The following is a 13,583-nucleotide window of genomic DNA, read 5'->3' as shown; positions in this document are numbered from 1 at the left end:
CAGGGGGATCCTATACTGTTCCCGGTAACCTTGGAGGAAGTCCAGTGTCTAACAGATAAAGGTGAGACTACTGTGGGAGCAGGAATTGCAAGAGCAATTCTAGAGCCATTCCTTCCAACTCAGAAGTTCATGGGGGGATATGTCTGCTCCTGCTTTTACCCTCAGGGGACAGAGAGGCAGCTAATGAGTGATCACACTCTCCCCCCATCACCCCCCATCCCCTCCACCCAGGGCCTGGTGAGCTGGTCCCTGGGACACTGCCCCTTTCCCCTCTACACTTTCTCCCATTCAATCTGGAGCCTGCCTTCCCTGAATCTGGATGGTAGGAGGAAGTATGGAGGGAGGGAGTTGCCCACATGGGGGCAGCTGAAGTTCTTTTAATATATACCCACTTTGGCCCCTGATTGGGGGCCCGTAGGCTGGGGAAGCAGAGAGCAGAAGAAGGGAACTCTCTAAAGACAGCAGCAGAGAGACCCAGGAGATCCAGAAAGTTCGTTCCCAATGTGCCCAGGGCCCCTCCCATCCCCACCAGCCATCCCCTCCTCTGTTGCAAATGTGTAGGCAGGCTCCGCTGGCCTGGCTTGGAGGAACTTCTAGACCTAATGGCCAGAATGCAGCTGAATTGTATTTGGATGGATTCCATCCTCCGCTGCCTCTGCACAGCCTCACTCCTAAATTCCATCTGTGACGTCAAACCCCGGGTAATCATGGAAAAACAGATTAGGTTCTCTGTAAACTCAATTCTTTTGCTCCCTCTCCCCGTCCGGGTGTCTCGCCCTGGCCTCCGCTCAGAGCCACTGCCATATCTTCCTAGCTGCCCACCCTTCTGAGCCAAACCCTCATAATCCACCAGTCTTCGCTGATAACGCCCCCCCCCCGACACCGGGGTCCCCAGAGACCTTTGAACTCCCAGCTAGGAAGGTCCTGAGAGCTGTCCTGCCCAAAAGTCCTTGGGCAGAATCAGATATCCTGAGTCAACTGCAGGCCCTTTTTCTCTGTCTTCCCATGTTAGTTCTCATGGGATGGGCTATCTGAAAGGGGGAGGATCATCCCCCACCCCTACCCTCCCCAGTGCCCAAGCCAGGGCTCTGGGCCCAGCAAGACCCAACCTGAGCCATGCACCTTGACCAGAGCTGGTTCCACCCCTCGTGGCCCCCACTCTGACGTCACCTGGCCCTTCTGCTGTTTCCTGATGAACAAGGGGGCTGGGGTCCTTTCTAGGGTCATGAATACAGGGATTCTGGAAACCCAAGGCTTTTCTAGAGGGACCCTCTAGGAGGTGCCACATCTGAGGGGCCCTCTAGGAGGTCTGTCACTGTTCTTGCAGAGAGGCTGGGGGGAGGGTAGTGGTTTGTGGGCGACGGTCACACAGACTCCTCGCCTAACTTCCCACGCAGGGGAGCCTCTGCAGACTTGTATATTTCTTTCCTCCATCTCATTATTCTAGCCCCAAAAGCTGCCCTGTGGAAGGCAGTAAAATATAATTCTGTCTAACCCATCACGACTCCAGCGGGGACGGAGATGAAATGTGAGTCTGCCTCCCGAGCCCAGGCAGCCGGAGTGGGTGTAATGAGATCATCTGAGGGTTCAGGGCTGGGTGAGCAGGCACTGTGGACAGGCGGAGGCCAAGTCACACTGCCTTCTCTCTTTAGATGGCTGGGGTCTGTCTGTGTCCCACCCCTGGCTCCAGACTCAGCTGGAGAGAGGACAAGGGGACTCTTGTGTGCCCTAACCAGGTCTGCATTCTGCCTGCAAAGCCAGCCAGGACCTGCCATTCGTCCTTTGGACACTTGTCCTAGGTGCTGGGCTGTCTTTCCCTAATGCTGGTGGGTGTAGTGTCTGCACCTGTGCCTGCACCTGGCAGCCCAGCCAGGAGCCTACGGACTCTGTTCCCCAGGCACCTGCCTTCCAGACCTTGCTCAGCACAGCAGCACCTCCTAATTGCTAAGCTGAGTGCTGGCTGGAACTGGACTAAAGTGTTTTATGGGCACAATCTCATTTAATCCACAAGACAGCCCAAAGGGGTAGGTGCTATTCTCACCTCTTATTTTGTAGAAGATCAAATGAAAGAGCAAAGAGATTAAGCAGTTTTTCCACAGTCACTGCTGGGAGGTGGCAGAAGGTCTGACTGACTCAGAGTCCATCATTTTCACAACTACGTGAATGACCTTCTCTGGCCAGCTATACACTTACTGCTCACACTCTTGTGCGGCTGCCTCATGAAAAAGTGAGTGATAGAGAAAAGTGCTAGTAAAAGTTGCCCAAAATTCCGTCAATTTGCAATAACCCTCTCCAGCATAAAGGCTTCCCAAGTGGTGCTAGTGGTAAAGAGCCACCCTGCCAATGCAGGAGACAAAAGAGACTCGAGTTTGATCCCTGGATTGGGAAGATCCCCTGGAGGAGAGCATGGCCACCCACTCCAATATTCTTGCTTGGAGAATCCCATGGACAGAGGGGCCTGGTGGTCTATCATCCACAGGGTTGCAAAGAATCAGACGCAACTGAAGTGACTTAGCATGTGAACGCTAACATTTTTCCAGGTTCTATACAGATACACATGGCATGATACAGATATATACAGAGTAGTAAAAGCTTTTTAAAAAATGCTCTAGTATTTTAATGTTCTAAAATATGCTTTTGTATGTATTTATGCATTTTGTTTGTTTTTCCTTTGTGGCTGTGCTGTGCGGCGTGTGGGATCTTAGTTCCCCAACCAGGGGTTGAACCTGGGTTCCCCACTTGGGAAGTGCAGGGTCTTAACCACTCGACTGCTAAGGAAGTTCTTCTGCATGCATTTTAAAAATAAAAGTCAAATTCAATTTTAATTGAATTTAACAAATGACAAATCACCTATTTGCATGTATTTGTTAAACTTCAGAAAAACGTTTCTTCATCATCAGTGATAATAGTTTCTAACAGGTCAGAGTTAAGATGAGAAAAGAGGGAACAAACTTAACAGCTTTATTATTATTACTAATTTTGGCTGCACCACCAGGCTTGTAGGTTCCCTGATTAAGAATGGTGCCTGTGCCCCCTGCAGTGGAAGCACAGAGTCTTAACCACTGGACCACAAAGGAATTCCCTTAAGAGGCTTGTTAGATATAATTCACATCCCATACAATTCACATTTAAAATGTACAATTCAATGGTTTTGGGCCTGTTACATTAATTTTAAAAATTGACATATATTTATATATAACAAAATTTGCCTTTTTAACCACTTTATAAGTGTAAAATTGGGTGGTATTGGTACATTTACAGTGTTGTACAACTATCCCCACTGCTATTTTCAGGATTTTTTTTATCACCAAAATTGAAACTCTGTAAGCATTCAATAATGACTCCCCATTCCCCTCTTCTCCCTTGCCCCTGCTAACCTCTAATCTACTTTCTGAGAGAAAAACTTTAAAAGGTTGTTAATTTTTTAAATAATAAAATTTATTTTATAGGGAAGTATTAAATTCACAGCAAAATTGAGAGGAAGGTACAGAGATTCTCCATATACTCCCCACCTCCACCTACACAAGCACAATCTCCCCTATTATCAACATCCCCCACTGGAGTGGTACATTACAACTGATGACGCTACATCGATATATTGTTATCACCCAAAGTCCATAGTTTCCATTAAGGGTCACTCTTTTTGTGTTGTATAATCTATGAGTTTTGACAATTGTATAATGATATGCATCCAGCATGGTAGCATCATGTCCAGTAATTCTACTGCTCTAAAAATTCCTGTGCTCCAACTATTCATTCCTCATTAGTTTTTTAATCTGCATAATGAATCAACTTCCGTGCCATGGACGTTGAGGAAATTATCATCTACTTCTGTTCTTCCACGCTCAATTTTTGTCAGTTATATCATTTACATACCATGTCAAGGTCTTTGTGTTTTATTCAGTAACCATAATTGTCATGATTTTAAAAATATAACAGTATTCACCAGTATCTCTCCAGTGATGAACTTACTTTTATTTACCTTTAGTTTGGTTGGATTTTAGTATCAGGTAATTTTGAAGACACCTTATGGATGTCTAAGCTCCTAAATTCATGTTTCAGAATGTCTATTCACTTTATGCTTAAAGGACAGTTTAGCCGGGTATAAAAATTCTGGTTTACATTTTCTTTCTCTTAGAACTCTGTAGATATTGCTCCACTGTGCTTTGAAATTGTGTTGCTGAGGAAGACTTTGATTGTCCTCAACCCATCTCCCCATGCCCCCCAGTTATATGGTTCTTTATCCTTTAAGCTCAATCACATTTTTAAGGATGTCTTGATGTTTGTTATACCATCAGGTTTTCCTGGACCACAGAATGGCAGTTAATCTGCTGAGTCAAATCTTTTCTATTTCAGGGAATTTTTTCATTATATATTTGAATATTTCTCCACTTCCATTCTATTATTCTATTTTCTCAGAGAAGCATACCAATTATATATATGTTGGATTTCCTTCTGCCTCCCGTACCTGTCATTTTGTTTTATTAGTCTTCACTTAATCGTCTGTCAGTTTCTCAAGCCTGCCTACCATCCCTAATTGTTCACACTATGTTTTGCCTCTTTATTCATTGCTTATGATAAGGCTCTAAAAACTATCTGTGATATATTTATTTTTCTTTTCCATTTTCCCCTGAACTCTGCTAACCAGCCTTTCAACTTTCATTTCTTTTGTTACCAGTAATTTTTTGTTTAAATTTCTGTTTACTTTTTTCCACTCTTCTGCCCCAATTTGTTTCTAAGAGATTATATCTGTAATTTCTCTGACTCAAGGGAGAGCTGTTTCTCTGAAATCTTACTGCACTTTTCTGGGTGATTCCTCCTGTAATGCATGTTCTCATTTCCCACCCCCCACCTGTGATGCACACAACCTATGTGAATTTCTTTCTGATTATTGTTCTGTAGCTACCTTCTAAATAGCAGCTTGCAGGAAATGCAGGGAATAATCCAGGGCAGTCTGCAGCTGCATTTTGGGCTGATTAATTGTCTGGAAGACTCCCCTCCCAGAGCTGTTATTTATCCTGTGCCCAGGGATTCCAACTCTCTCAGGTTTGGGGGTTCATGCAGTCGTTGTGTTTCCTAAAAAAGCTCTCTAAGTCTCTGACTCTCTGTCTTATTATCCATCCCCTCACTGCCCCGCCTCCCTCCCAAGCCCCACTTCATTCCTTTCCTTGGAAAACTAAGTTTTGACATAGAAATGGCATATTGGTGTGATTTTCCTGTCGACTGTTACTCCCCTTCCATTCCATAATGTAAAATTGCATCTGTGAGTGTATTCAGTTGTTCACAGCAGCCCTATTCCCAATAAACTCCAAATTGAAAATTACCCAAATGCCCATCAATGATGGAATAGTTAAATCAATTATAGCATATCTACAGAGTGAAATGCTAGATAGCAATGAGACTGAGCCCTCTACAATCACATGCAGCAAATTGGATGAACCCTGGGAGCATGATGTTTCAAAAGCAGCTTAGAATCAAAAGTGCACTTACAGCATGATTTCATATGAAATTGCTTATTTGATGGGTCAAAGACAGTTGGATATTGGCAATTTGTAGGCTTCAACCTACTGCATGCATGCAAAATCTCTTCAGTCATGTCAGACTCTTTTGAGACCCCACAGACTGTAGCCTGCCAGGCTCCTCTGTCCTTGGGATTCTCCAGGCAAGGATACTGGACTGGGTTGCCATTTCCTCCTCTAGGAGATCTTTCTGATCCAGGAATTGAACCTGTGTCTTATATCTCCTGTGCTGGCAGGCGTATTCTTTACCACTACCTGGGAAGCCCAGGCTTCAACCTAGTACAAAATACAAAACAGTCAAAAGGCAGGACAGTGGTTGTCCATGGTTGGGGAGGTTGTGCCTTGGTGGGTTGAAGGTGGGGCTCTGGGTTGTTAACTTTCTGATTTTTGACCTGGGTTCTGGTCATATAGGTGTGTTCAGTTTGTGAAAATATGACGATGTGTACTTATGTGCATGTTTCTGGATCTATGTAATAATTTAATAAAAAAATAGAAAAGAAGGGACTTATCTGGTGGTCCAGAGGTTAATAATAGTCCATGTTCCCAATGTGAGGGGCCTGGGTTTGATCTCTGATCAGGGAACAAAGATCCCACATGCTGCAGTTGAAAACCTGCATACTGCAACTAAGACCCAGTGCAGCCTAATGAAAGTGAAAGTTGCTCAGTCATGTCCGACTCTTTGCGACCCCATGGACTATACAGTTCTTGGAATTCTCCAGGCCAGAATACTGGAGTGGGCAGCCATTCCCTTCTCCAGGGGATCTTCCCAACCCATGAATCAAACCCAGGTCTCCCACATTGCAGGCGGATTCTTTACCAGCTGAGCCACCGGGGAAGCCCAAGAATACTGGAGTGGGTAGCTTATCCTTTCTCCAACCTATCTTCCCAATCCAGGAATCAAACCAGGGTCTCCTGCATTGCAGGTGAATTCTTTACGAGCTGAGCTACCAGGGAAGCCCACAGCCTAACAATAAATAAAAATAACTTTTAAAAAACTTTAAGTAGAAAACAAAATGTGGGGCAATGGCTGTCTTCCCCTGGGGGCATCCACAGCCCCAGACTCCATGGTTCTGTGTCTTCCAGGAGGTGATGTTATTTGTTTGGAGGTCCGAGGTGGCACATGTTAGCTCCCATCATGTCCCTTGCTGACAGCTCGAACCTCATGGTGTCTGGCTGTTGTCCTTCAGGGACTGTGATTAGGGGGTGCAACCATTTCCTCATTTCACGGCCGTGGTGACTTTTCTGTGTCTTAAGTCATTCTGTGTCATTTTGAGAACGGAAGTGCCCCTACTCCTCCATCAACAGGAAGTCAGGATGGTTGTCTGAACCGACTAGTGTAGGTGTAGAAAGAAACAGATCTGATTTTAAGTAAATAAAATGCGAGTACCTGACGAGGCAAGAGACCGCCAGGCCCTTCAGAGTGATCTCCTTGAAAGAAAACCCCCAGATGGCCCATGTCCCTCTCCTGAGTGCTGTTCCTCCAGCTGAGGCAGAGTGACCTGAGGCAGGCGGAGCACCGACAGCTTCCCAGAGATCAGCCCGGACAGTCGTGGATGATCACAGGTCTTCTCCAGGGTTGCTCGGAAGGACAGCTTGACTTCTGTCTAGAAGGACTGGTTGAGAAACGTGTGCTTTGTGGTCACACCCCATCTGGCCAGGGTGTCTTTCCTCCCCTGGGAGAAAGCCATCCTGGAAGCAAAGGCAGATCACTTGTCACCCTGCTCCTGCTCAACCTGACACTGGACTCCATGTGCACGTGAGTGGGCTGCCACGCCTGGCTTCAGGGAGCAGCCACGTCTCGGCCTTGAGCACGTCCTGCCCTGAGGACCGTGGCTGCCGGTGGCCTTTGCACCCCAACCCCTGCCCCAGTACTATCCTCCAGGGACATGGTGTGGCAATACTGGGGGTGCACCAGTGAGAGGTCATTTAGATGGGGTGTCATGTTCTTGCCCCAGGGCCTTTGCACATGCTGTTCTTTCTCCCAAAGCATCCTCCTCCCACCTGCTCTGTTGAACAGAATCTCACTGACCAGGGAAGCCCAACTCATGTCGTCTGAAAGCTCCACATTCTGTAAAGCCTTTCTCAAATCCCCCCTGAGTGATGAATACCCCCTAGTATGTGGGCACTTCACCTGCCCTTATTTCGGTGACCCTGATGATGACTCTGGACAGCAGGTTGTGTTATCCCCATTATGTGTAGAGACTGAGGCACAGGTCACACAGCTGAGAAAGGCGTTGTCAGGTTATGACCTTAGATCCCAGGGTGGAGCTCCACTGTGACTGCCGGTACATTTTTTAAGTAGACTTTTTTTTTTTAATGTGGACCAGTTTTTGAAAAAATCTTTATTGAATTCGTTACAATATTGCCTCTGTTTTATGTTTTGGCTTTTTGGCAGAAAGGCATGTGGGATCTTAACTCCCCTACTAGGGATCAAACCCGCACCCCCTGCATTGGAAGGTGAAGTCTTAACCACTGGACCACTAGGGAAGTCCTTGCCCGCACATTTTGTGTCACTTTTAGAGTTCTGATTCCTCTCCCCTATTGTTAGTTACGATGCACTTAAATGGGCTTCCTCAGTGACTCAAGGGTAAAGAATCTGCCTGCAATGCAGGAGCTGCAGGAGACGCAGGTTCAATCCCTGGGTCAGGAAGATCCCCTGGAGGAAGGCATGGCAACCCACTCCAGTATTTTTACCTGGAGAATCCTATGGACAGAGGATCCTGGCGGGCTACAGTCTATAATGTTGCAAAGAATCAAACATGACCGAGCACACTCACATGGAAGGAAGATGCATAGTCCAGCCCCACAGCCTGCCCTGGTGCCTAGCAGGCCAGAGGAAGCAAACCAGCAGACACTTGGTCTGACTTGTAAAGAATCTGCTTGCAGTGCTGGCAGTGTAGGAGACGCAAGTTTGATTCCTGAGTTGGGAAGATTGCCTGGAGGAGGGCATGGCAACCCACTCCAGTGTTGTTGCCTGGAGAATCCCATGGACAGAGGAGCCTGGTGGGCCACAGTCCACAGGGTCAGAAAGAGTCGGATAAGACTGAGGGACTGAGCAGAGTATAGACCTACCTGCTGTAAAGAAGTTAACAGCATGGGGGGCATTTTGGGTTAATAATGCAGGGCCACCTCTGGCCTGTTTATATACACCCCCCAGTTCCAGCTCTCCTGTTAGGTGGTTTAGTAAAGGATTTCTTTTCCATCTTACATACTGATCATCCCAGGATTTCTGGTATATATGCTTTTCCCAGTCTCGTTAGTTATCCAGTAATGCATTAGTGCCTGTGCAATGCTCAGGCCTCACACACTTGGTGCCCTGGGGAAGCTGCCTGCCTCGTCGGTCCCTCACTTTTATCACTTAGCTGACACCCTGCCTCCAGTCACCGTGAATCTTCACCAACTGCTGTCCCCGGCGTGATCCTTCTAAAGTACTATCCTGATTCTGCCACTGCCTGTCTTGGAAGCCTTCACTCAGCTTCCAGTTAATACCATCTGATCTCTCTAGGGGTTACCAAATATATTTACAGCGAAGCCCCCGCCATCTAGAGGATAGACTCTGATGGGTGATTTCATTTTTCAGATCACTGAGGATACGCTTCCTTCAAGCATTACATTTGTTTTTTAAAATATGATTCCTTTAGGTGCAGGTCTTCATCAAATATATTGTCGTGTTAAATACAAGCTGCTATGAATACATTGCTTGCTTATAGTTTTTAATTAAAAAAATTTTTTTTAATGTGGACCATTTTTGAAGTCTATTGAATTTGTTATAATATTGCTTCCATTTTACATTTTGTTGTTTTGGCTACTAGGCAGGTGGGATCTTAACTCTCAGGCCAGGGATCAAACCTGCACCCCTTGCAGTGGAAGGCGGAGTCATAACCACTGAATTGCCAGGGGAAGCCCCTTGCTTATGTTTTTAAAGAGCTTTATTGATACATAATTCACATGCTGTGTGACCCAACCATGTATCTTACTTTCCTCTTCTACCTCCAAGACCTAGCCCAATGTCAACAGTAGAGTAGGTATCAGTAAGCAGTGGGTGGTGGATTGAGCTGAAACTACACTTAAGGTCACCTCCTTTGATAACTCGAGATCTCCTGCTGGGAAGTAGTGTTGCCATCTGTGCCCAGTGACAGGAGCAGAACCGATTGCCCTGATGCTGAAGGGTCCCAGACCACCAGTTTTTAAAATTTCTCACATTTGTTTTTCATAGTTTCATTTGTCTTTCCTTTGTATTTTTTATTATGTTTTATTTATGTATTATATTTCATTTATATTTTCAAGTTGTACCCTTTTTAAAAAATTTTTGGCCATGCAGCATGCAGGATCTTAGCTTCCTACACAGGGATCAAACCTGTGCCCCTTGCATGGGAAGTGCACAATCTTTTTTTTTTTTTTTTGGAAGTGCACAGTCTTAACCACTGGACCAGCAGGGAAGCCCCTGTCCTGACTTCTTGCCAGCCATCATCACTTGCTGCTATCACCATGCCTGCCTCCAGCCACCCCAGAACACAGGAGAGCTGAGGCTGCTGCTTGTTAGACCTGCAAGTAAAACAGGAACGCGATGCTCTTGACTCTTAGGGGATGCGATGCCCTCTTGTTGCCTGGCTGTCACTAGCAGGAGAACAGTCCTTTATTTCCACCAGGCTGAGCTTCTGAGCCAACAGGAAAAATGGAGGCTGGGGAGGTTGAGGGAACCTGCTCAAGGTCACACATTGGGCTCAAGGTCACGCTGAATGGGCTTGTGGCCAAACTGAGGTCAGAATTCTAACCTGGGGTCAAGGCTAGTTCCTTCCTATGCCACTGTACTCACCAGCCTTTGCAGAAAGTGACTCTCCTGTCCTCTCTTTCTCTCTCAGGGGTCCTTGGTGAATTTTGTCATGGTTATTTAAGGAACCTCGTCTAGAAGTCCCAACACGCAGTTCCCCATCGACGGGAAGGCTTGGACTCCAAGATGATTATAAAGGAATATCGGATTCCTCTGCCGATGACCGTGGAGGAGTACCGCATCGCCCAGCTGTACATGATACAGGTGGGTGGTGGGGCCGGGGTGGGCCCTGCCGTGCCCACAGCAGCTCTCAGCCCCGATGTGGGGGCGGGGTGGCACTGCGGCCGTCACAGCAGTGTCTGTCTGGTGGGCTCCCGGTCCGTGTCTGAATCGCACCGGAGCTCTGGCATCCAAGCACGAAGCCAGGCACAGGCAACACGCTGCAGGTGTCTGTGGCTTTCGGGTTGTCTCACCAGCACAGCGTTCACAGCACTCGTAAGACTAGCACTCTTTGTATTTAACGCCCATCTTTTCACTGGTCCAGATATCATCCTTGCGTTTCATCAGCTTGGGCTGTAAAATGCTGCAGATGAGGCAGCTTAAACAACAGACGTTTATTTCTCACAGTGCCGGAGGCTGGAAAGTCCAGGATCAAGGTGCTGACAGATTCAGTGTCTGGTGAGGACTCTCTTCCAGGCTTGCAGATGGTCACCTTCTCGCTGTGTCTTCACACAGTGGACAGAGCCAGAGAGCTCCTTGGGCGGATGGGGTGGGGGGGCCTCTTTATACTGATCCCATTGTGAGGGCCACACCTTCATGACCTAAACACCCCCCAAAGGCCTGACCTCCCAGCACCATTGCATTGGAGGTTGGGGCTGCAACATATGAATTTAGGCGGACAGGAGACACAAACATTCAGTTCATAACAACCCATTTGACAGACAGGAAGGTGTGAGGCCCAGAGAAGTTCAGTGACTTGTCTAGGAGCACACAGCCTGCCTCCTGGCTCCAGGTACACACTTTCCTCTCTACCCTAGGCTAAGTGGCTAATTTACAGAGTCACAGGTGACTTTGGGGTTTCCCAGGTGGCGCTAGTGGTAAAGAATCCACATGCCAGTGCAGGAGACCTAAGAGATGCCTGTTCCATCCCTAGGTTGGAAAGATCCCATGGAAAAGGGTATGGCAACCCCCTCCAGTATTCTTGCCTGGAGAATCCCAAGAACAGAGGAGCCTGGAGGACTATAGTCCACAGAGTTGCAAAGAGTTGGACACAACTGAAACGACTTAGCATGTACACAAATGGATTTGAGGATGATTGGTCCTGTGAAAAGCCAGAGATGACCACCCCACCCCAGACATTGCTGGGGTCCCTACTCAGTGCCTGAGTAACCTGGAACCCAGGATGTGGAATCCCAGGATTGGGTCCTTATGGGCCAGATGGAACCAGAGCTCCTGCTCCTTGAGGTCTTGGCTGGGGTCCTGCTCAGTGGAGGGTGGGGTCCCATCCCAGCTTCTCTGCCAGCCTCTCGCTCATTCTCGGTGCCCCAGCCCTTTGCCTGGCCTGGCAGCCTTCCTCCCACTTGGGAGCCTGATTATGAACCTACTTTCCACCTGGCTCTGGCTCTCCAGGGTACACGGGTGCCTCAGTACCACCCTGGCTACACAGGCCCGGATCACGGCAGGGCAGGGGGAGCCCAGCAGGCCTCCATGTCCATCCCGAGTTTGACCCAGAGCACTGCATGGAACGCTTGGCCAGGAAGAGAACAGAAGGCAAACCCAGCCTCTCTGGGGGGCTGTTTGCTTCATGCCTCTTCAGAAGCGCCACTCAATTCCCTCTTGAACCACTTACCCCATAATTATTCCTAGAGAGTGGGGAGAGGAGAGACTAGCATCAGCCCCCCAGCGCCAGGCACTCAGGAGATGGCTCTGCCTGCTCAAGGACCAGCTGATCTGCCAGGGGATCTGTGTGTCCTGTGGCTTCTTCATTCCTCCTTGAGCCGGCAGGGAGCCCTGGTCCACAGCAGGTGGCTCTCAGCTCTGCTGGGAGGCTGCAGACATCAAGATCCCGGGGGCTGGCTTTCAGCTTCCAGGGTACCCCAGGCTTTTCTGAGTATATAGCCACCTCTGCCTCAGGGCTCCTCAAGCACCTGCCATCTGTCTGCAGCCACTGTTTCAAGTTGTTTGTTTTTCAACATCTTTCCTGTACCTCCAGTTAATGTGAAACGTTCCCAGCCTCCTGTGTTGCCTCCTCCAGCCTCACAGACACCGTCCGCCTCCTGAGGCCAGTCCCCTCTCTCCCACTCTGGAATTTATCTTACCTGCCTCTGTCCCTGAAGTTCTGGGGGCGCTCCATCCACTGTGAGGGTGACGAACATGCCCGTTATCTCCACCGTGTGGCAGTTTTATGGGAGTGGACCCACATCACAGCTCAGTGACTGTACATTTACATATATATGGTTTACTGTATGTCAGTCATACCTCAATAATGCTGTTAAAAAGCTAAGTTGAGGGACTCCCCTGGTGGTCCAGTGGCTAAGACTCCGTGCTCCCAATGCAGGGGTCCTGGGTCCCATCCCTGGTCAGGGAACCAGAACCCACATGCCACAATTAAGACCTGGCACAGCCCAATAGATAAATGAGTAAATATATATATATTTTTAAAAAGTTAAATTCACCAGACTTTTCTGTGCCCGGCTGTGGCTGAGGGTTGGGCTACAGAGATGAATGAAAAGCGCTTTCTGTGCTCCAGGATTGCCTGCAGGGAGACGGATGTGTATGCAGCCCACTGAATAGAAACCAGACCAGTGGGGCTGGGGGCACGGGAACCAGGTGCTCACATGGGCTTGGGGTCCGTGCTCCGGGAGGGTCTCCGTTCTGAGCTGGGCTTTATGAGGTGGGTGGACCACCAAGGAAGGCAGCTGTGTTTCTGCGGAAAGAAGAGCAAGACCATTCATCCATTGCCCAGTGATCCTGCTTGCCAGCTGGGGTGGCAGCTAGGAAGAGGCCTGCCTGCTGAACAAGCCACCTCCTCCCTGAGGTTGTGAACAAGATGGGCTCACGTGTCACACTGCCTCGCACCTGCCTGAACGAAACTCAATATTCATGTTGTTCAAGGTTTCAAGAAGAAGAAAAATTGGTCTGTCTGGCGGAGAGAGTGCCTTCCATCCTAGGAGGTGCCTAGCAAAGGGAGGAAGCGATCGGAAGCGGCTTGGCCAGGACCCTGGACAGCTCTGAGAGCTGCCTGATTGGCCGGGGTTTCTTGGTCTTTTGAATCTTTTAAACCCACCCCCTCC

At 48.2% G+C, this 13,583-nt stretch overlaps 1 protein-coding gene across 15 annotated transcripts in view; it reads left to right on the top strand.

Annotated features, from left to right (window-relative positions):
• Positions 1-13,583, top strand: part of PITPNM2 (phosphatidylinositol transfer protein membrane associated 2) — a 157,242-nt gene that overhangs the window by 108,942 nt on the left and 34,717 nt on the right. For all 15 annotated transcript variants that reach the window (XM_065903847.1, XM_065903852.1, XM_065903849.1 and 12 more), the window contains one exon: positions 10,382-10,554. In XM_065903847.1, the coding sequence (XP_065759919.1) occupies positions 10,477-10,554 (78 nt within the window). In that variant the 5' untranslated portion in view covers positions 10,382-10,476. The remainder of the gene's footprint in view (positions 1-10,381; positions 10,555-13,583) is intronic.

The sequence above is a fragment of the Muntiacus reevesi genome, chromosome 13, assembly GCF_963930625.1.
Source record: "Muntiacus reevesi chromosome 13, mMunRee1.1, whole genome shotgun sequence".
Lineage (NCBI taxonomy): Eukaryota > Metazoa > Chordata > Mammalia > Artiodactyla > Cervidae > Muntiacus > Muntiacus reevesi.
Note: the sequence above shows the minus strand (reverse complement) of the source record. Positions and strands in the feature narration are given on the sequence as shown.